This window comes from Heterocephalus glaber, unplaced genomic scaffold (assembly GCF_053883595.1).
Source record: "Heterocephalus glaber isolate CG9 unplaced genomic scaffold, H.glaber_assembly_v1.0 deba00001523, whole genome shotgun sequence".
NCBI lineage: Eukaryota > Metazoa > Chordata > Mammalia > Rodentia > Bathyergidae > Heterocephalus > Heterocephalus glaber.
This window is the reverse complement of record NW_028258327.1, coordinates 32,246,406-32,271,191: the sequence shown is the minus strand read 5'-3', so window position 1 is coordinate 32,271,191 and position 24,786 is coordinate 32,246,406. Positions and strand designations below refer to the sequence as shown.

Below are 24,786 nucleotides of genomic sequence, written 5' to 3'. Positions count from 1 at the left end.
TTATGTACTGAAAGTAAGTGCAAAAAAAAGGGAAACAACCAAGAGATGGAGGGAGGTGAAAAGGAGGGAAAGGGTAATGGATGAAAAAAGAAATTAGTATGTGTTATGTATACGTACCAACTTCCCACAAGGAATGTAAACAATATGTACTACACACATGTACTAATAACGTAAAAAAGAAACAGCAAAAAAAGTATTTTGGAGACTAAGTTTTTATAGTGAAATCTTTTCTAAATCTGCTATTGACATATTTCATGGGTTTAAGATCAATTAGAGAAGATCGGATGAGGTTTTATGAATGTGTGTAGTTAATAACTCATTTTCAAAGGGTTCCTTTTAGATTATTATAAGAGATTTTTGAATTTCATAGAATAACTTATGGTCAATAGAACATTTTCTCATTATGAGTGTCAATCTCATGAAACATTAACTGCAAAGGGCATTATGATAATAACAAAGAAATCCTGCCATTTAGATGTTTGCTTTTATTTTCCACATTTGAAGAAATTGAGTCTAGCATAGCTAGAACCAACCCAGAGTCTACTCCAAAGTGGTAGGGCTGAGTTCCCACCCTTCTGAAACTGAGCCTCTCTTCCTTTCCACTCCAGAAGTCCTTGGTTGCCCTTGGGGACTGCAGCGGATACACTCCATCTCATTATACTAATGATCTTTTTATCCCCCAATAGTTCTCATGTTTTCTATCATCTGGTAGTAGAAGCCCCACAGAGATATGTGATGTTCTCTCTCTGACTTTCCTCCATCTCCTCTTCTCTTTAAGATCTCTCCTGACACTGGCTCTGAGGGGGCAAGACTCCTTTGTATGCTGCCTGGACCATGGCCTCCACTGTTCCTTGCTATGCATTGGTTTTCTGGTTTTCCCTTCACACACTTTCAGAAAGTGGCCTCCTGGGTCTGATACTATTCATCCTGAGCACATTCATTATGCATATTCATCTTAGCACATTCACCTTGATTTCCATAGTATTATGTACACTCAGCACTATGGGATATGATCATCAAAGCAGTTTTATTTGTTCTCCCATTTCCTCTTCTTTATTTTTATAAATATATATATCAAATTTTGCCATTTTAACCATTTAATTGTATATTTCAGTGGCATTAAGTACATTCATAATGTTGTACATCATCAGCATTACATATTTCAAAATTTTTTCACTACCCTAAACAGAAACTCAGTGCTCACTGAGCAACAACTAATTCATCATCCCCCCCCATCCCTGATAATCTTTAATACATTTTATGTCTCTACAAATTGGCCTGTTCTGAGTGCAGTCATATGATACAGAATTTGTCTATTCTGTTTGGCTTATTTCACTTAGCACCATCTTCAAGGTTCATCCATGCAACATGTGCCAGGTTTCCCTTCCTTTGTGTAACCAATGTCCCATTATGTGTATATATATTATATCATATCACGATATTTTTCCCATTTCCTTTTTAAATTTATTCAGCTGGGGTAGCCCTCCCTCTCCTTGGATCAAAAGTCAGCCAGTGGCTCTGACTTTTTGTCATCCATAAATGATAAAAAGTATTAACGTCACTTTAAGTTACAAGCATATTTTCAATTCATTAAAAATACCTTCTTGCAAATAATAAACTTCATTTAACATGAGATTTCTCCACAGTCCGAAAAGCCCATCACTTAGCTGGGCTGACAGATCACCCAGCTGGTCTAGGATTCATTGACTTGATGAATCAATGTAGCATCACCTCTATTCACCTTCATGTCCAAGCTGATTGCAAATACAGCAACAGCTAGTTGTCCCTTTTATCACCAAAGAATTGAAAACTATTTAATGTCCAGATCTGGGTTTTTTAATTCCAGTGCTAAAATTTCATTTAAATTAAATAACACAACTTTATGCTATTACCTATGTGTCTCAGGCTCATCATCACAGGATTATCTCTCCAGACCAAAGTTCCTAACATGGGTAACAATAACCTAACCCCTGGTCCTGTGTGTGTAACAGTAATGCAATCCTGCCAGCAAAACACCTATGGACAGAACCAAAAAGCTTTGAAGTTTGTCAAGATATTTGTAAAGGATATTCTTTATAGCACTCTTTTATAATAGATAAAAATTCAACAGCATTCAAATTTTCATTAATCTTTTAATAGTTAAGTATTTTTGACATATATATACAATGAAGTCAATCAGGGTACAATGAAGTATCCTGATGTGGAATAATTGTCATATATAAAACTAAGTGAAAAGATCAAGAAAAATAGTATCAATGCTCAGAAAAGTATAAAACATATTCTGAAAAGAAACTATTAATAGCAGTTGCCTTTTAGGTAGAGAAATGAAGATGAGGGAGGAAGCTTTCACTTTCACTTTATGACCTTCTCTAATGTTTGAAGTTTCTAAACATTTAGATTACTTTTACTTTTTCATAACATAAAGAACTATGAGATTATAAGCTACTTTTTTCCTTAAACTTCTCACATACAGATACACACACATATAAAACGTATGTTAAAAAATAAAAGTAATGTTCTAGTGTTCTACAGCATACTAGGACAACTATACTTCATAACAATTTGTTATATACTTTATAAAGAACTGGAAGAAAGAAGGCTCCAAACATAAAGAAATTATAAATGTTTAAAGAAATGGAAATGTTAATTACTTTGATTTGATCATTATATATGTATCTATCAAACTATCATAAATACATACAATTATGATGTGTCAATTAAAATTTTTTTAAAGGGCTGGAAAATCATAAATAAGTAGGTAGATAAGTACAATCTGACTAGTAATTAAATTAGAACTTCATGCCATCTCAGACAGTGCTTCTTTGGCGTTAGACCAGGGAGAACAAAATATGCTTCTCACTGGAAGAAACCCAGGGCATGAAAACCAAATCCATAAAACCTGGCTAGTGTTCCCAGAAGGAGTGAGGCATGCAGGTGGCCCAGCTTGGCATTCTTTCAAGCTTGTAATTTGCATAGAGCAAACTCTCCTGTCATTCCTATTTAATTGAATGTCATATTTAAGAAAAAATGGGAGTGAAGACTGCTGGGAAATTTAATTTACATTCTCAAAATAAGTTCTATGAAACATGTCACCGAAAGCATTGAGCAGCCAAATGCGAATAGATGAATCTCAGCTTTTTAAATAGTTTTATGTATTCCTAAATTACAGGAAAACATCTCCCAATACTATTTTGCACACATATGATCTAGGAATCTATTCTTGCAGTGTATTTTTCTTGGGGTTTTTTTTTATAATTATTATTGTCTGGCTCTCTTTAAGTGTAAGAATGTAGTCTATTGCCCAGAACATAGCACAGAAATCTAGTGAAACAAACAAACAAAAAATAGCAATGCACAAAACAAGAACACCAAAGTCAGCACTGAGTAACTGCTGTTACACCCATTTCAGTGAAATTTAGACAATCTGAGAGGACCAAATAGAGTGAGCATTCAGTACTAAAGTTGCATGCCTTTCTCATGCTTGTCAGACATTCCACTGGAAAAGGTTATCAGCAAACTCCTGGGAGGGAACAGAGCTTTTCTTGAGTAAAGACAAGTAGCAACTCTTGGCTTTGGTCTCCAGGGATCTGTGACAGATCTAAAAAATCCTGTTCCAGGATCCCAGGGATTGCAGTCAGCTAGCTAACTTCCTCTCTATTTTGCATTTCACTGGGGCCAGGAGTTCTGCCATTTGCTTCTTTGAAGACTGTCTTTTGCTCTTCAGCAGGGGAATAGATGAGGTCTAAGAATGGAAACTTGAAGGGTCACCCAGGCACCTCTGACTTGCCCAGCCTCCTCTGAACCCTGAACTCCCCTACGATTTGGAGGCCTCAAGAGGTACACTTGGCAGAAAGATCTGAGCCTACTGAATAGGCCTCTGTCTCACCTGTTCATTCAAAAGTGTATGTTGTGATAGACACTAAGAAGCAAATTTGTTTATATTCATTTTACTTAATGATTTTTTTTTTAGAGAGAGAGAGAGAGAAGAAAAACTCAAATAAAACTACAAGCCTGTGAGTAAGGCACAGGCCAAATGCATAAGCCCTGACCTAGATGCCTACTCTTGGACTAGAGTCAGAGTAAGTGTGAAAACAAATTAGCTTTTCAGGGAGAAGCAACCCTCACCAGTGCACTCTGGGAAGTCACATCAAGTGGGCTTGCTACTGCACTCCCAGAAAGAAAGCAATTTTCTTTCTCTCTGCTGTCGAAGCAGGCACAGACTGTGTGTTTCTTCCCCCAGTCCATGCTGCCCGCCACTCTCTTTTGGAAAAAATAGTATTGTTCCTGATGTACAGCCTTCTTCACAAAGCCATGTTAGTTATTGTGCTCACAGACTGTCTGAGATTCAAGGTCAAGTGATTTTTTTTTCTGGTTCTTTTCAAGGTATTATAGTACACGTTAAACTGACAGGTTTGTAACCACAAGACTTGCATTAACTACTCCTACAGCTACCTACACAGAAGGACTCACTTCACTGACCAAGCATCACTATCCCTAAAGAATTCTTATACAAACTACCAGATATGAGTTTTTGAATTCCATATTTCTCTCTTAGAACATGAAGTGTTGTTCTTCATATAAGCAAGCCTATTTGAAGGTATTAATAAAAGAAGAGTAACTGAGTCCAATCAACTTATAAGTTAGTCTTGTGCAGAAATAAGATGAAATACTACTTAGAGAATCTTTAAAGAAAGTAAATTTCTAAATGGAAATAAAGTCTTTGTAAATAGGGAAGGGTGGAGGGCATGAAGGGAGGGCTAGGAATGGGGAAAAAATAAGAACCAAGATGCATTATATAAAGGTACAATTCCCAATGAGAAATGTAATTGTGTTGTATACCTACAATGTACCAATAAAAGAATTTAATACAAAAAAAAAAAAGAAAGTAAATTTCTTGGAGTGGATACCTTCTAGAAGTGAAATCCCCAGTTGTTTATTCAGCCTTCTTTAGACCACTTGTGTAAGTGGTTTTACATGTGAACAGGGAGAAGATAGCAAAGGCTAGACTCAGAAGATGGTTGCTATTTGGATAGAAAGAAATCTAAATCAAAGCAAGCTTCTGAAAGACTCTTTTATGTGGAGACATGGCTGGGCCTTTGTATAAGCAGTATTGTATCACTGTAAATTGTAGAAGCTGCTTAATCAATAAGAAAAGTTGAAGTAAAAAGATGGGATTAAAGAGATAAGATCTTTGTTATACTGAATCTATTGACTCAGGAATCTACTTCCTGTAGTGGGCTGGATGGAAACTGCTTCACATTGTGAATGTTAATAGAGGTTTTTAAAAGGTCTCAAAATTGGTGTTTACAGGCTTTGTCGCTGTGTATATTTTTAGTTTGCAGTTCTAAAGAAATCAAAGATTGTTTTTATAAGATCTCAGCAAAGCACTAATGTTCCACAATGAGCATGATTTAGATAAAACACAAATTGGGCATGCATTGAGTATTCTGAGCATCATTTTAAACATCATTGATATATAATCAGACACTGACAAGGACACAAATTATCCAAGAATGTTAAGAAAATAACCAGAAGGAAATTTCTTAAGGCTAGTTACCTTTTCTGTACAAACAGGACTGCTTGCAGATAGAGCCTGAGGCTGAGGCAGGTTTCTCTCAGGTCACTGTAAGAGTCTCTGTCCACAGATATTTTATAGGCAACTCCTGGCTCCCCTTCTGATGTCTATATACCCCTTTTGCTTGTTAACAGAACATTCATTTGTTTCTAAATATCTGCCTTTGGAGGAGGTGACCTTGAGACTGAAGAGAAGGACCCAAGCCTCTCCAAGACATACTTTTTAGTTCTTCTTCCACAGCTACTCCAAACACCTAACAGCCAACCACAACTACATCAGATAACCCACAGTTTTTCCTGGAGATGTTTGCTTTGCCTATGGCAAGATTTGGTCATGGTTTCATCCCAGATGATTCTACCCTATAGCCTCTTTGGATAACTCTGTCCCTCTACAGCTATCCTTAGTCCAGTCTACAAGGAGCCCCTGCCCTACCTGTAAAAAAGCCTGCACCAGTTAGCTGCCAGGACACTGTGCCTGAGTGAGCACACCTTGTCTTCTTTATGAATGATGTTCCCATAATCTTTTTTTTCCTCCATAATCTTAATAGGTCAACTCATGCTCTGTTCCTCCTTATGCTGCAGCATAAGATAAAATAAAACCTCCTTTGCCTACTCATGATTTCTATCTCAAGTAGGGCAGACTGAGCTAGTAATGTTAAGAAAGTATCCAGAAGCTGGGGTTGGTAACACTGAGAGTGGCAGACAGCCAGTGAATAACCAACAGCAACAGAGAATTGTTAGGAGCCACCATCTCCAGTCACCGCAAGAGTTCTGATGGTTACCAGTAGCTGCTGGCTCTGGCTGCAAGGAAGGCTGGGAGGAAGGTCCTTAAAAGGAGAAGCTGTTAGCTGCTGGCATTCAAAGCTCAGAGCTGTTAACTCACACACACACACACACACACACACACACACACATATGTATGCATGCACCCTATATTTTATTTACAATTTCCATCCAAATTGAGCAAAAGAATTCTCAGACCATTGGTAACAATACCAGTCATACATCAGGAGCAAGTTGTGAGTAGTCTAAGCCAGCCATGCTAATCCTGGGACACTTACTTGTGGTTCATTTGGAAAGATCTTAATCCTTCTATTTTTGATTAAATGACCGAGTTAATCAACTTTAAAACCATTAAAATGTTGGACTGCTTATTAGGAGGCATAGTCTATTTCCTTTTCGTGTAAGCCCACTGAACTGAGGCTTTCTTTTTCTCTAGCCCAAAATATCTTGCTTTCCTTTAATATTGACCAAAGGAATTCATTCACTAAGGACCTTGGTCAGATAACCACAAAAAAAGAGGTCCTCTTTTCTTTGTAGTACTGGTGATTAAACCCTGGGCATTGCATTAAGCTACATCCCCAACCTCTTTTTTATTTTTTATTTTGAGAACAGTTTCTCACTGGGTCATTAACTTGGCCAGACTGGGCTTGAACTTGTGATCCTCCTGCACCAGCCTCCCAGAGTGCTGGTGCCAACATACCCAGCAAGAGGTACTTCAGAAGGACTTCACCTTCAGATTATATCCTATAATATTTTTATGTCCACTGTTGCTGGAACCAACTATAAAAAAAATTCTTTTTGTTCCACCTAGCTGATTGAATTGTAGTATGTTCTAGTGTATTATTCAGACAGTAGTTTCATGGTATGTGACTGAGACACAAAATAATAAAACAGGAGTGCCATAAGTAGGTAGAAGTTTATTTCTTTCTCTCCTAACACTCTTAAGCTGGGATGGTGTCCCTGTGCCACAATCTAGTTAATCTCATCCATGTGATACTGTACAAGGTAGCCCAGCATTTCAACCAAGAGCAAAGAGGAAAAAGAGGAGGTGATTCCTCTTCATTTTAAGGTCAGATTCACAGTGGCAACCAACACTGTACTCAGATCCCATTCAAGAAAAATTAGTTCCATGGCCCTGGAGCCAGCCCCAAAGACAGTGGGAAACATCTGAATTCTGGATCGCGTGTGCCTGGCTGAGAAGTGAAGGAAAGGGCACTTGGATGTTGGGGAACAGATGTCAGTTTCTGCCATACCTACTCTTTCTCCTTTTATCCTCACTCAAATAACATTCACTTCTTTGCAGTCTCAGAGTTTTGTATTATCATGCAGAGAAAAAAAAATCTGTGCAGGGTGTTACCCGTTGTTTTTATTTCTAGCAGAACTGAATATTTGCTCAGTGATTTTTCTTAAAACAATACATGGTTTTCACTTTCTATATTCCCAGGCATGAAAAATTAGACTTCCAATATGCAACCTTACCCATAAAATTGCATTTGCCCCTCACGTTAAGAGATGTTGCTTCAATAACCTTCTGAATTTGTGCAGATAAATAAAGCTAGCATTCAGTATTGCTATTAAACTGAGAGCACAGGCACAATTCTAGAAAATTCTTTAGTTCGACTGACTTTTTCACCTGCTGATCATTTTGTTCTTGTTTCGAGTACAGATGCACTGCTTAACCATGTAGAACCACACATCCTACAGATTAAAGCTTCCCTAGCTTACAAATTGAATATGATATTTCACATAGCACTCAGAGTAATACCAGCTTCTGATTTGCATTTCTAACAAAAGTCCTAGGAGTTTAGCTTTTATTCTCTCCCACAATCAGTAGAAATCATGCTGTTTTCAGCAACTAAGCTATTCTATTAAGAAGCATTCACCAGGGGAAATGATATCAGTGTATTCTCCCTTATATTTAAAATAAATCAGTAATACATATAACAGCAAGTAATTTATGCATACTACATGTGTTAACTGCCTGTCTCCTATGTATGTGGCACTTTACACTGTGGCCACATCAAGTGCACAAGAAATATATGATCGAGGGGGAAGACAAGACACATACATGAAATGACATGTCCATGTAGCATCATATGATTATGCTGAATGATGTCCCACAGAAAACTATAGTAGTCAGTCAGGGTCTTCCTACCCAGTTTCCCTATCATCTTAAACATACCGTACTTCAGGTTAGCACTTGTCACATTGCAAACAATTTTCCCTCCCTTCATCTGTGAGCTCGCTGGCAGGTTGAACAGGGGCTGCATTCTACTCATTTTTTTTTTCTCAGTATTCACCAGTGTAGCTGACACACATGTTATTGTATAAGGTATTATACAGTGAGAAAAAGTTGGAACTGTCAATCGTGGGAGCTTCATTGGGGCCTTGTAGGATGGAGAAATTTTGCCTTGTACTGGGGATAAAAATGTTTCAGGCAGAAAACTCTCTGCCCAGAGTTAAAGTGTAAACTAGAGAGCTGCAGAAAACACAAGCAGGGAGTCCCAGGCAGGTGACTGGAGGGATCTGAAGGCCAAGGTATATAATCAGGAGCTCAGGAGAGGAAAGATCTGGGGTCCTCTGTGCTGACCACAGACCAGGAAAAATTTTCCAGGGCAGAATCATGGTCGGGTGGAAAAGGTATTCTGTATGAATGTGAAGGAAAATGGAAGGAAAGGGGACCCACTGATATCACTGAGACCATTCAATCCATATTATCTTGTGCTAATATATAACCCTCTCAATAACCTTTCAAATAAAAAAGTTATAATTTATCTTTTATACTCATACTAGATTTTCAGGCATTATTTTAAGGATTTTAGTTTGAAATAGTTTATTTAAGACAATACCTTATGGATATGGAAGATTTATATCATTCTTTCATTTTAGAGATTATTTAGAAATAGATTAAATTCACAGCCACTTTCTGTATGTCTAATAGAAAATCTGCAATAATAATAATGCAGTGTACACTCACTAATTTTTATTATACCACACAATTTAATGCCTTTTAGTTTTAAATCTAAAAATGCTTAATATTTAAACATCTTAAACAGTAAATATTCCCTTTTGCTTCCTCAACATTGACCATGGTATCAAGATAAAGTTGCATAAGAGAGTTTCAAACTTACAAGTCCTTCAGCTGAAAGATTTCTAAATAGTATTTGTAAAAGTCTCTTTAGCAGTATTGAGGAATGATGGCAGGTAGCAGGGGTGCACAGTAGATCACCCACAGTACAGCACCCTCCTCTGCTCAGGAATCTTAGCACTCAGTGGACATACTGCAGGGAGAGGCAGGAGCAAAGAACCTTCCCAGGCCATCAGAGCAGCAGATCCTGACAGTGAGGCATCTCCCATCCCTTGGTTTCTATTCAGCAAAGGTATATTTCCCTAAAGTAATTTCCTTTGAAAATAAAAATATGTAAAAAACACAGATTAACATTTCCCAGCCCTGAATAGATTAAATGTCTCTAAACCACTTACCATTAGTGTATTGGGAATCATGGCCCACCCTTCAGTGAACCTAGCCCTGGTTTAAACTTCGCCCTGAGCAGGGAGCTGTTTCCTATATTTGTGTGAACACACACATGCATTTGCCATCTACACACACACACATCACACACAATTGCTCCAGGTACTACCAAGAGACACACATGTGCACACACCATGTACACCCTAGAGATGCATGGCACACACCAACAAACACACCTATAGTCTAGGCACATATCAATAGACACACAAACACACACACACATGCTCATGCCATATACACATACCATACACAGACACATAATACACACCAACAGGCAGACACATACCAATAGACACACACTTCTTTCACATACTAGATCCAGAAATAAATTTCTTACCATTTTACCAGTAGAAAGGTGATTTGTCCACTGAGAAAACACTGAGACTTATAAATTCTAATTTTAACCCGATTAATTCCCTAGACATTTGCACAATTACAAGTCTCAAGGCCAAATTTTCCTGTAAGAAACACTTTGCACACACACAAATACAAAGATGTCACAGTGAAAATTTTAAATTAGAACCAGTTCTTTTTAAGGGTAGCGTATGAGGGCAAAGTTACCCAACTTTATCAAAATAAAACCTTTACCTTCCATTTAATCACTGTTGTGCCGTTTATATTTCTCATTGTGTACAGAAACCCTTTCCACTAATCCCTAAAATGAGGATCCATCGTAAAATTTGGAGAGCAGCTTCAAAGCTGTTCTCTTACAGACCTGTCCTTCTGGCTCCTAGGCTCCTGCATTTCCCGGTCCTGGTTAAGGGACCACAGGGTCCCAGCAGGTCTGATACTCAGTGTATACATTCACTTGTTGACGAGGCAGACATGATTCTTTCCAGGGCGCCCTATCTCTTTCACAGGGAGAAGCGCCCACTGTAGATGGTGCAGGCAGAAAACTGAGTAGGTGTGGCCCTCATAGGTGCCCTCTGAGTCAAAATCTCTCTCACCCATGGGAGCTTGCCAGCCCTGCATATTCCTCTCGGTCCCTTTCTGGTTACCTGTCCTCCTACAGCTTGACACAACTCCTGCAGCAGGGCACTCTTTCTCTCCCTCTTCCGGGGGCAGTAAATACTTGTTTCTCATTTCCTGTCCATGGCCAAACTCCACAACCAAAGATCTCATTGGCCTTGGTCTTCCTGTTTCCCCATGGTCTCTACATTCCCTAGAGGCTTTCTCTGTAGTTCTCTTCAGGTCTTTACTCTGACCTAATCCTGGCCATCTATAAAACTTCACCCTAGAGCCAGGCATGGTAGTACATACCTATAATCCCAGAACTCTGGCAGACTGAGGCAAACGAATCATAAGTTAGATCCCACTTTGGGCAACTTAGCAACTTAGTGAGACCTTGTTTCTCAAAATTTAAAAAAAGGGGGGGCTGTAGATATAGCTCAGGGGGAAGGCCCTGGGTTCAGTCCCCAGTAACAGAGTAACAGACACACACACACACACACACACACCCCACACACACACCGGCCTAAAAACAATGTTGTTGGCACTGAAGTTCAGCTTGAGACCCTCCATTTCTACTCCAAGGGCACTGAGCTGTCAACCTCTCCTCAATCCATCCTTAATGGGCTTCCACTGGCATAAGGGTGAACTAACCAGGGCAAACCAACAGGCTCCTCAGACCACCTGATCTCCAGCCATCTCATCTAGGTACCAAGGAAGGGGCATGCCCTTCCTCTTGGTCCAGAGTTTCTCCAGACAGCCGTGCTGTCTAGAGCAACTGGGGATCAACTTATGGGTACATGATTCGACCAGGGATCAAGGGAGAGACACGGACATGCAGAGCCCCCAGAGTCAAACATTCCCCCATACCTGACACCTACATTCCCCCTACACCTGGCTGTGTATGGTTCTGTCCACGCAAACACACCCCACCCAAGGTAAACAAACGGAACATCCATTCTTTTAAAACCTTTTTTTAAAAAATTCCACCCACATTTCTTCCTTTAAGGTAGTGTTACAGGGCTGCCTTCCTTGGGACCCTTTCAGTTCCCCTAGTGGATTTATTTCTTCCACCAGGAATTATCAGAATACAGGGGTGTGTCTGCTTCCTGGCAACCTTGCAAAGGGGTTGCAAGAGAATTTCTCTGGCTGGGAAATTTCTCAGGCAAGGGAGTGAACATAAGGAACTCACATTCAGGTTAGATAAACAGTGTATCAGCTAGCAATGAGTGTTACCTTCTGTGTGAAGTAATAAATTCTCCTGTAGATAGTTGGAAATGTGAAACAAATTTATGTACTAGGATCATGGTAGAGATTTGAGAGTGGTCATCAAAAAGGTAAGTGTGAAGTCATCCAAGGGGTGGTCAGCACTCTGAAGAAGAGAGCATGCTACTCTTTTCTCTTAGAAGAAGTGAGAAGATTAGAGGCCTTTACTATAGATACAAAGAGGCTGCTCCAATCCCTGCTGTCTGCAAGAGAGTTAAGAAAAGAGAAAAGATGGTATTTTTAAGGATAGGAGTTTTGAAGCAGCATTCTTGCTATGAAAGATGATACACAACATCTCAGAATAAGAAATTACATTTCCCTAGACACTCTGAGGCAGGTCTTGGTGGAAAATGATACTTTGACATTAAACCAAACACATAAATCTTCAAAAAAATCTCTAAATTTACACCTTCCCTTTGCACTGTGAGATCCAGGCTTTTAAGGCAAACTTCACTTTCTTTTCCCCCCACTCTCCATCCACACTTGAGGAGCAAATGGGGAAGTGCTGACTTAAGTGATGACAAGAAACTCACAAATACAGTCAAATCCCAATAAAAATGCAGGCTAAAATGTCAAGGCTGTGTGGGATGAATTAAGATTTTTACAAATGCTTCTTACATAAAATGCTTTTGCTGCTCTTTTGTTTTTATAACATGTTTAATAAGTTTCACTGCTCTAAAGAGCAAGTTAATATTCCTGTATTATTTTGTTTATATTCTATGTGAAAGGAACCGGTCCCATAGGGATTGACATTAATTATTATCAAATAATCTTTTCCTTTATCATCAAAATGTAAGCAATTAAATGCTCAGGTCCCAAATGTGACAAATATATAAAAGAGTATTTAATCCATGCAGAGATTCCTACCTAGAGGTAAAAATCATTTGTAACAGTAATGTTGTATAATTGTTTTTTTGATATGGAAAACATTATTTTTGCCTATTTTGCAAAAAATAATTTCAAGGTAGGACAGACTGGTTCAATGCAACCTCACTTAAACTGAGCGCCTTCATTATATAAGGAGATCATATTTAGCCCCATTGTGGATATATGATTTACTATTTGAAACTGAAACAATGTGAATTTAAAAAGAATTCAGCTCTCTATCCCTATGCTGTGGGGTTGTAAGTAAACCGCTTAATCTCTCCTGAGCCTCAGTTTCCCCAGTTGTACAGTGAGATCTCTGTCAGCACCAAGGCTCTGATGCTTGCCTGAGTGGATATCCCCAGGGCACATCAACAACCAGTGACTCACCTTATTGTGCTCTGAATATGGTGCTTACCATGCACCAGGACAGGCAGTGGAGGGAGGGCACAACCAATATCAGCACTCCATCCCTGTCTTCACACTTTCTTTAAAGAACCTACCTTAAACAGTTTCCCTAGATCAGATATTGGATTGATGGTCAGACTCTTGCCTTAAACATGCTAAATTTAATCTGAATAGGAAGACAGGCATTTACTGCAGAGAAACCCGGAATGCAATCTGTGCATGTGTATGTCATGCTCACACCCAGTAGCTGTTTGAAATAGCGGACTCCTCAGTTGAAGTGACTCAAATGGGACTATTCACATGAACATAAAAATAATAAATAAAGCCAAACTGAGTTTCTGCCTCACAAGTCAGGGTGGTAAGGTAAGCAAAATTCACCTCTTTATTCCTTGGCACACAGGGTGAGGAAGGCCTTATTTATTTGGCTTTTTGTTTAGTTTTAGCTTAATTTCCAAGAATCATCATCTTCAACCTCCTGCTTTCACTTAATCATTTAGGTAGGACTTCACCTAATCATTTTAGACAGTTACTTCTCCTTAGGAGGTAATTATACCATCTCCTGAGGCAGGCCTTAATTACCTGCAGTGACAAGAAGTTACTCAGCATCTAACCTCAAACCTTTCTTGCTGAAGTCTCAAGCCAATATATCTTGCAATAATTTCTTATATAATGTTCTTAAAATCTTCCAAACTTCAACTATACCAGATGTCCTGGAGTAGTTGTGTGTTATACAATGTATACAAATTTTGTACACAAATTGGTGTCCCCTTGCAAGAGACCCAGCTTCTCTGCTGTGGATGTCTAGGATCTCTACTCCTTGGGAACTCTGGAGGTTCCCATCTTTTTCTCATTGTCATTGAGATACTGGTGGGTACTATTTGGGCTGAAAGAATGCTTGCCTCTTCAGGAGGGTCTGGGAACCCACTTTTCTTTCCTGGAAAGGGGGGCAGTACCTCCTGGATGGATAGGAGGCCACATTATGTTCTCACAGCTGTGAGTACCATTCAACTCCATAAAACTCTTGCCTTTTTATATATATATATCAGAGAGATATCTTTATCAGGAAGTTTACTAGCATTTGTTAATAAACAAAAAGGGAAACTGGAGAAAGCAATTAGAATAAAATCCAGCTTCAGAATTTTCCAAGTCAAGTCACAAATGAACAATCCTTGTCCCTGAGGATTCCTGTAAGTCACTTTCTGTATATATATCTAAGTAAATTCTTCCATTCCACAAATATGTGTTAAGCCTTTAGTAGGTGTAAAGCACTTTAAGGGATAAAAGGATCTCTAAAACACTGTCTCACGTTTGACAGTGAAACACTGTCTCACTTGAATATATTCAAGTTGATTCTAAATCTTTGGGGATGAATCCAGAGAAAAATGTTTAAAAGCAGTATGATCTTAAAGGGGGCTGTAGGGCTAGTGGCCTTGGAATGAGTTAGCTGACCTAGAGAAACAGTGTTCTCTACAAGGCCACTAACCAAACCCAAGGCTTCTTCTAGTAGCTGATTCAGTGGTGCAGTGAGAAAAGAAAGTCAAGCCCTGTGGAAGCTGGTCTCATAAATAGACTGGAAAACAAGGAATTTTATGAGTAGCGCTAGCTTGACCTAACTAGGAATATTGAAAGATAAAGGTAAAAACTCGTATCACGATAGGAATGGAGCCAAAAGAATGGAACTCCAATGTGCTGTGTGAGTTTATGGCATCATATTCCTCCCACCAAAAGATACTTCCTGTAGCCCCCACTCTGCAAGCATACAGGGACCACAGAATGTGGCCAGTAGATGGCATCTTGCTGTGAATTAAAAAGCACCCTTCCCCTGTGGGCACAGTATCTCCAGGTGGTGAACTTCAGAGGAGGGAATACCCTGTTTCCAAGACCCCTGGTCCTGCAGGTGGAATCATTTGTGCAATGCATAAATCACATAAATGTGAACAGAGACTCTGGCTCCAAGATCATACTTGGTGCTTAAGAAATGTTTGCAAATGTCTGGGCATTGAATAATGTGAAATTGCACTGCAGGGTCCCCTCTCCAGTGGCAGATACTGTTGCATTTATATTTGATTTAAGGATGTTAGCAGAACTTCTAATAGTAATGACAGATAAAGAAGAAGGGATTCACAGGACAAGACAAAAGGGAATGATCACCTAATATATTTAGTTTGTCTGTATTGAAGAGACATTCTGCCCATTATTGTAGCCTAGGTATTTTGCAGAGATGCAATCATCCAAGACCCAAGCACAACACAGTCAACACCTGAAATCTATTGAATATGTTCATGTATGTGCATATGTGTGTCCTGGAGTCTGAGCGAAGGAGTTCACAGGTGCCAATTATGCACATCATTTTCCAACTCTGTTTAGTAACTTCATGTTGGTAACCTGAAACTAACCATGATGGAATACTCACAGTGGTGGCATGTTTACAGGGAAGTTGGAAGGAGCTTGCTGTCCAGCACATGACTCTGAGTGTATAATCACTGATTACAGTTGTATATGCAGAGAGCTTGAGGTTACAGGCACAGTCTTTCATTTCATCTTTTTGTATTGAACTGTGTATGTTATATATTTGGGTCATCAACATAATTAAATATTTGATGCATATATCAATAACATTATCTAAGGTATCTTGTTGCTTAACAAGAATTACTTTAAATAGCTCTTTTGCTAATTATACCTGTAGGGTATTCTATAGCCAAAGAGATACAAAATATTTTCAACATGAATAAGTAAAGCATACAGTTGCACATTAACACAACAGCACTTACAGTATAATGCATTGAACGTAATAATATTTTAAATATTACAACTTCAAAAATTCCAAATATGGAAACACCAAATCAAGGTTAGAGTCCTCTCTGTTCTTATTTTAATATTAAAGATTTGTTAATTTTCCAGTTACTGCTTCCTTAAAGTCTAAATTAAACCTTCCCTCTGGTTACTTTCTGATCATTTTGGTTTCTCTGGTTTTATAAGAAAATGTATCTTCTATCCATTATTTAGCTGGGACAATATCACTGTAACATTTTCACATTGTTCCTTTTCCAAACCATTTCATTCACTTTATTTAATCTCTATTGCTCCTCGGTTTAATCTTTTAGATACTCATCCAGATAATTCAAATTTCAGTAACTATGTGACTAAAGCATATACAAAGTTTTGAAGAATGGGAACAATTAGGGAGGTTCTCAGGGCTGGAATTCATTTAGTAAGTCTTTGAGAATGCAGCTTTCCTGTTTATTTTACCTTCTGGTGCCATCACAGGTTTTATTGTCTACCTAGGATTGTTCAGCTCAGGGCCTCATTGCCAGGCACTTCTCTGGAGACAGGGCAGCACTGAATCCCTGACCAATTCTTTTATAAACCCAGTGCCTGCTGAAGTTCATGGTACAGTGGAGTTTATAAAAACAATAAACTAGAAATGTCCCATACTGTCTGGTATAGATTCAGAATCATTCAGAAAGTCAGTCTTAAAAGGAAGTTTTTGAATACTCTAGGAATCCAGTTTGCTCACTAACTTCCAACATAAAATAAAAGAAGCATTTTAGGAGGAAAAGATTAGACTTAAATCATACTAATACTTAAGTAGAAGACAGAATTCTGTAGTAATAATTATAATGTCAACATCACCAGCATCTAAAACTGGTAATAATAGTTTGTATCTGGATAATGATTCACATTTCACTGAGGCATGCCTAAAGTAATATGTGGTAACAAAAAAAACACAAACTTATTTTGTTAAAATTATGTCAGATAAGGGGACATTTACTCTTCTACCAGTGCCACTAAAAATGAATAAAGTTTAGTTGTTTATGAATCCATTCGTCATGTATTACGGTGAGAGGTATTTAGCATGCCCCCCTTTCCAACTGTTTGACAGTTTTAAGTGTTTATTCCCTTGCAGTCTAATGTTTTAGTTGTTAGACCTCCTTGCAAAGCCCAGTTGTTGGGGAATGGAGTGGTGAGTCAGGAGGGCTTTTGTTCTTATGTAATTTTCATTTGCAAACCTTTATTCCATCACCACTCAATGATCAAGAGTTGGTGATAGATAGATAGATAGGTAGATAGGTAGATAAAATAGGTATAGATACACTTATATGTGTGTGTTATACATACATGTATATATATGTATATTTGTAATTAAATACATAGAATATTGGGAAGATAAGTTTTTAATAGAGAATATAACCTTTGATTCTCCTGTCAACTTTAAATAAAACACTATTTTTTAAAAGTAGTATTTGTACTCGTTTTCTGTTGCTGCTATAAATTTTTCACAGACTTGAAGGCATAAAGCAGTTGAGTTGTCACTGTCCAGGTCTGTAGGCCAGAGGTCTAGTGCAGCTCAGTGGGCTAACATCAAAGAGCAGTAGGGATGTACTCTATTCTCAAGGCTCTGAGGAAGAATCTGTCTTCTTTCCTTTTCTAGCTTATACAAAAATTCAGTGACTTGTGACCCCTTCCTTCATGGACACAGGCAGCAACAGTTTGTCTCCCCAACCCTTCTTCCATAGTCACCTCCTTTTCTCTCCATAGAAAAGGCAATTTTGAAGATCTGTGGAGTCACATCAGGTTTTCCCAAGTAACCTAGGATCACTCTCAAAGTCCCTTTCCACATCTGTACCCTATTTTCAAATTCTGGGATAAGAGCATTAGACACTTTTGAGGGACTATCATTCTGGCTCCCACAGTATTTATAAAGGATTACTAAAAGAATGCCCATCCCTGAGGACATTTCACAAATTCATCCAGAGCTCAGCTCCCCAGTAGGCTGCTTCCTGTGCTCCCCACTGTGCTCTCATACCCCAAACAGTTGGATGTTCATCTGACTTTGATGTTGTATTACTGTATGTTGCATTCATTATCCATCACCACAATAATTCTATGTAACTCAACCACAGATCTTCAATGGAATACAAAAAAAAAATAATTGGTCCCAGTTCAGCTGGGCAATTCTGCCTCTGGTCTTAAGAGGCTTCCTCATTGGCTGTTGTCAGTCAGTGGTGAGTCAGTGAGATGTGACTGAGATGGTGGGTCAGCTCCCATCTGCCCCAGGTGATTCCTCTTCCTGCAAGCCAGGCTTGTACTCATGGTGGAGACAGGTCCCCAGGAGAGTGGAAGGGTGTAAGGCCTCTAAACCACATATAGTCACTTTAATCCCATCAACTTGGGTGGAGCAAATCACAAGGCTGGTACACATACCACGAGTGAGGGTAAAGACCCTCCTTCTTGATGGGAGGAATTTCTAAGGGAAGGGTGGAAAATGGGACCACTTTGGCAAATAATTCTGCCTCAGAAGCACTTGGCAACTTGGTACAATTGTGTCACCTTTTGATAATCTGAATAGAAACTTCCCTAAGGATTTAGCACCAGGAACAGCTATGCTTCTGAGTGAGTGGTGTGTTTATGGGCACATGATTGCACCTAGTATGGAGACACAGTAAGAATAGGCCAATCTAGTCCTTGGCAGAAAGAGTCCCTGAATATTTAGTGTACACTGGGCTTTTCTTCCAGCACCTACCACAAAGCCAGGTACCTGGGAAATATTCAAAGAGTCCTGTAAGAATGGTTTTAGCTGATGAATAATGTAAATATAATTTGCCATTTTTCTTCTTTTGCTTTGGTAGCTGGAAGTCTCAAACACAAATCAGTAGCAGGGTAGGATTTCTGGGTGCAATCTTTATATGTGGTCTCATTTTACTATCCGATTGATTTTTCCTATACTCTGATTTCATTTGCTGTTTACTTTTATAATGGTAGGTAACTTGGCTTTTTCAAATCCTTTTTAGAAAGATATGAGCTGGAAAATAAATAAAATTTCACAAACCCATAAAACTGGTAGAGAATTAAGTTCCCATTGCAGGAGCCTTAAGTTAATATTTACTGAAACAATTGCTAGTTTCATTGATTTTCTTGGTTTGGTGGCACTGTGCATTACAAAAAATAAAAAAACATAAAGTTGATATTTAATCAACTTTAGTTATCAACTATGCTATTTTCTATCTGTGTGGACTTGAGCAAGTCATTTGACTCATTGACCCCATCTATAAAATAGGAAGAGCAATGGTAATAGTAACAGTGCCACAAGGATGAATTTCAGGAAAGCGGTTCAACAGCACTTCACACGGAGCTTGGGACTTCTCAAGCCCTCAGTCATTAATTGGGTTGAGTGATAGGGTGGTTCTAGGACTGGGTTTTTCTCTTCCAGTCATCTTGCTGACATGTCTGTGTCCTGGTCACTGAGGAGGATGAGCCCAGTTCTGCAGTTATGAAAGCACCATTGCTGTAGAAGGGGGCAGATTTTCTAATCCTTAAAGGTGACAGTAATGAACTATGGTAGGGTTCCCTTTCACTTTCTCCTTGTCATAGAAGAGAATTTTTTGCGTGATTATATTTGCTTAAGAGGAATTTGAATAAGGAAATAACTCATCAAAATGAGCTAAAAATGTGCTGTTTGACCCAAAGTCACAGGCCAGCAAGAGGGGCTTGCCACCCTGTCCCTGGCTGCCTGATATATCCTTATATCAGCCTGCACTCTGGAGTCCCATGCTGCCCTTGACATTAGCTTTAATTTGATTCTCTTCTAGTAGTCTTTTGGGATGAGGGGAAACAACTGTGGAATTTTGGGATCATTGACTTGTCACACTAGAACTGGCTATGGAAAGGAGACCAGCCACTCAGGTCTGCCTCCAGCCACCCTGGGCTGTTGACCCTTGACTTGCAGGAATTACAGAGTAAGACAGGAAGTGAGAGATGAGGTGCACAGAGATGTGCTCAAGAAAGCCCACTTGTTGACAGGTGAGGCTCTCAGAACACAGGGTTATGAGTGATGAACCTTCAAACAGGCCAAAGAAGCACAGGCCACACGCCTATTCAGGCTTGCAACTCTGCATAGAATCCTGTTCTGTAACTAATGACCTTATACTATATATCCCTATGATCTTCCCTTGTCTACTTCACACAAAACCCTAAACCCTGCACACACACACACACACACACGGAAAATAAATGAATGTTATGTCTCCAAAATCTTATTTTCATATTTAGGGACTAAAATAACATTTATATGGTCTGAATAGACGTAAAAACCAAACACATTTGATGTTTTGAAATGTGTTTTTTAAAAAGCTGACTTTAGAATTTCCCATCAAGCTTCCTGTGATCCCCCACATCAAAAGGATTAAAGATAACAACCACCAGCCCCTCCCCTCTGACAGGCTCTGTCCTGCTCAGGCCCACTCATCTGGAAAGGAAGCAGATGGACATTTCAATCCAAGAGGAAAACTCTTATTATTTTGTATGCTGATAACAGGTGAAAGTATAATTTTACAAACTTTTAATCTTCAAAGCTCCTTTGAAGAGATATTTCATCGCCTCCTCAAAGCCATGCATTCTTTGTTTAGTATTTGATGAGGATTATATCCTGTGCAAGTAGATGAGGCTTTGGTTGTTTAAGAAAATTCAGTTCTGAGGATCATATTCCTTGTGGAATTCCAGCTAATTTTGGCTTTCACTACTACAAAGTCTGTAAACAGTTTTGAAGTACCTTTCTAGGGGGACACAAAACTTTTTTTCTATTTGGAAACAATTAGTTTACAACACTTCTGTCCCTTAGGGATGGAGCTTCTGCTGTGTCTGACATTATTAAGGTGCTGGAAACACAAGACTGGGTCTCTTTCTAGGAACCCGCTGGGTCCCTCTCTGGGAATTCACTGGCTCCTGGATAATTCCAGCATGTTTCCACAAATTCTGTGATAGAGGTACGCACAAGAAAGTGCTATTCTCTTTTTCCTTTTTCCCTAATAGGCAATAATGGAAATAAGGTTTTTTTAAAAAAAAATCTAATCCTTAAAATTAATGAAAATTTCCCAGATAAAAATCATTTATTTTTTAATCTATGAACTGAATTTTATTCAAGTCCCTCCTTCAACCCAATTCCCAAATATGGGAGCACAGCTCCCTAATCTCACTTTCCTGAGAGGGTCCTTTGTCATCACATGCACTGTTCATTTTGAGGGATTTTTCTCAAAGGGTATTTTGTGAAGGGGCAAGCTCCTGCATGTGCACAAGTGTTTTCAAAAAGAGAACAGTAAGAAGGAAGAAAAGAGGAAAACATGTTTTAAGATAAATATTTATCCCTGTGAAATTACTTTTAAAAATGTCACCCCATTGAAGACATGTGAAACTGGGGAAAGATCCTTTCCACCATCCAATAAAAGTTACCAATAGGCACATTTTTAATTTAACAATAATGACCTTGTGTCCTGTTCCACAGAAAATTCCAAGGTGAAGCTTTCATGGTAATGACCAATGGAGTTATTTGGTGATGTGTCTGTTACAAAGTGATACCATAGAAATTACTGCAATTGATGTGACTCACCATCATCTGTCAGCAAACCTAAGTGTGAATCTAGGTGTCATTTTTTTCTGCCTCTCTCTCTAGAGACATTCTGTCTAAAAGAAGATATATTTTTATTTTTGTTACATATGACTTCTCATTTATATATGAATCCCTCCCAATATTATTAGTAAGAAAACATATTGACTCAAAATGATATATCAATGGATATTACTAAAAAATTTATATTTCATAAAAATTTAGTTATCTCTAGATTTTGAAAGTCATTCATACAGCTAATTTATCATGAGAACCTTTGTCCAAAGATTATCTTAGCCTAAACTATCTTAGAATATTGTATATATTGGATTTAGTCTTGTCCTTATTATGGAGAAACTATTATTAAAGTATGTACCAATATATGATGCATTTAAATTTTTTTTAAAAAGGAAAAGGTTTTTTATATACATGTTAAAAATGCAAATTAGTAGGGCTTCCATTTGTTTTTGTTTTGCTTAGCACCAAAGGCAGATAAGTAAATCAGAGAATTCAAACATGAAGTTACCTTGTACATTAAAATATCCTCAGACTTGAATACTGTACACCATCTGTCATCTAGTGTTACCTCTTCCTTTCTATTTGAGGCATCAGTGGGCTTTGTCTGGGTTCATGTGGTAGGAGTGGGGGAGAAGGCAGGTGTTCTCAACTTGGCTTCAGTTTTCTATAGTAGTAAAAGCCACAGGAATTAAAACTGATGTTATAGGACAATGGTGCTGTCATCTGTGCATTGCATTTTCTATTATCCTTGGTCTGACTGTTTACTAGAAATACCAGCTTTCCATAGCCTTAAGACAGTGAGAATGCCGTATGTGGTGTACATCCAGAAACTGTTGCAGTGCCCTGTAGGGCATCCTAGCTGTTGTCCTAAATTGAGATGACAGTGTTGCTCATATTAAATTGCCTTCTCGCTTGACTTGGCATGCTGGGATCCATATCTATTAATGCAGGAGTGTCCAAATGTCCTGCTAGGAAAGCAATTTGTTCCTCAGTAGGGCGTTGGGGAAGCAGCTGGTCTAGGAAGCCATCAGAGGTGATGTTAGGGGCAAGTTGTGTTTTTCTCGGTTTAATGGAAAATCTTACTGATCCGTCACCCTACTTGTCCTCAGCTCTTGTCAACAAGGCAGCACATATCCATCAACCCTCTCCTCTACCTCCCCTAGCCTGTCATCACTCTCTTGGGGAGGGGGTAGCTCTTCATATGGCCTGAGCTTGAGAATAGACATTCTGACAACAACAAACACATTATTAATGGATTTTCTAATGCCCTGGAGAGGCAGCACAATTTGGCAGCATTCAGTTAAATATCACATTTAAAACCAACTCAGCCAAGTTCGATCCCCGGTACCAAAAAAAACCCAACTCAGCTTTTCAGAAAAACTCCCCAAGGAGAACATTATATGCACATGCCATATCAGTACTTGCTATCCACATCTCTCCTGCCTTACTTTTCAGCTCCAAGACTGCTTTGTCCTGAATGAAGTTCATCAAATTCAAGATACTCACTTTGTACACCTGTTCTGATGACTGTATGTTCTGTGACTCCTTCCTGCCAGAATATCAAGAACAATGATTGAGCACCAAGTTCACATCCATCATGGGCTCAGGAGGCTTGTCTTGAAGCAATCTAATGAGCATGAAATATTCATACAGCCTCTCGTGGGAAGGATTGTATGACTCTAGTGACCAAACTAAGAGGCATAGTAATCCAAAGATGAAACTTTGGACTCCAAAGTGGGCCATGGCTGAAGACTAGCCAGACACTCCCTGACCATCACAGCTTCCCATTTTAGTAATGTATATAATAAAGTGTTGCTGCTCTAACATTCATTGGGGAATTCAGGATACCTTAAAATATGGCCATGATGCTTGTGCTAAGCTCATGTCAGAGGTAGTGTCTCATCTTTTTGAAGGCAGAGTTTATTCAGGCCTTTGTTCAAATATTAAAATGGCATGTTTAATTCTCAAGAAGAAAGCAAGCTTCCCCAGGGCAACCACCAGGTCTTTAATGCACTATGCTATGCAATTGAATTCCAGTATGATTTTTATGGGAATTTATTACAAAGAGCTTTCTATCCTAGTTTCATCTTGCTCTTGGTAATTTGTCAGCCCTGCAAAGATGGATCAGTAACAAATTCTTTGAAATGGAAAGCATCTTCTCCCAGAATGAAAAATGAATATATTTAGACAAATGAATAATAAGTTGCTTGTGTAGGGCCACTGTCTATCATTCCCGTATTCATCACTTTATTACTAACTAGGGGTTCCCTGCCTTATTAACCCAATCTAAGACTCACCCCAGCTCTGACACTGTCTATGAGGACCATTCCTTGTAGCTCTCTTGTAACTTTAAGATGGCAGAAGACAAACTTATTCAGCCCAAGATTTCATAAAAGGACTCAAATATAGGAGGAGAGACCCTTAAACACAAGTCTGTTCATGATGATGGCCCATAACTTTTTTTATCTAACTAAGCCTTGCAGTTAATTTCAACAAGTATTGTTGGGTACTGACCCTGTATCAGATGCTAGGTAAGCATCATGATACAGATAGGCATATGAGGAGTTTCTTTAATCTGTATATAAAATGTCTTTACATTCTGTGTTAGAAGACCAATGTTCTTATAAGTCAATTTTACTGATAAATATTTGATTCTTCTTTTAGGGTATTTTGAAGAACCATCAGTAAATTCATGAGCATGCTTTCAAAGATATTATCCAAGTGATCAATTAAGTGACAGCATTAACACTTCAGAAAATCTTTAGCCATACTTTTCTCTGTTGATATTTAGCTGTTAACTACTAACCTTTGATTATGGCTCAGTTTTCTTCCTCCTCATAGAATATTCCAGAACAAGGAATTAATTTTTTTATTAGATCTGAGTGTGTAGAAAAGCAAAGAATGTGAAGAAAGTTCAAAAGAGTTTCAATCTATCATTAAAAATATATCATTGAAGACTGTTATCATTTAGGTCTCAAATGGCCCCCCAGTCTCATGTGTTTGGAAGGTGATT

At 38.6% G+C, this 24,786-nt stretch overlaps 1 protein-coding gene across 2 annotated transcripts in view; it reads left to right on the top strand.

Moving 5' to 3' along the window:
* Prkn (parkin RBR E3 ubiquitin protein ligase) overlaps positions 1-24,786 on the top strand; it is a 1,513,344-nt gene that overhangs the window by 1,335,387 nt on the left and 153,171 nt on the right. Inside the window, exon 11 of one of the 2 annotated variants that reach the window (XM_087188173.1) lies at positions 779-1,044. The exons of the other annotated variant lie outside the window; for it this stretch is intronic. Within the exon in view, the coding sequence (XP_087044299.1) occupies positions 779-916 (138 nt within the window). The 3' untranslated portion in view covers positions 917-1,044. Of the gene's footprint in view, positions 1-778; positions 1,045-24,786 lie in introns of those variants that run through there. 2 annotated transcript variants of the gene reach the window in all.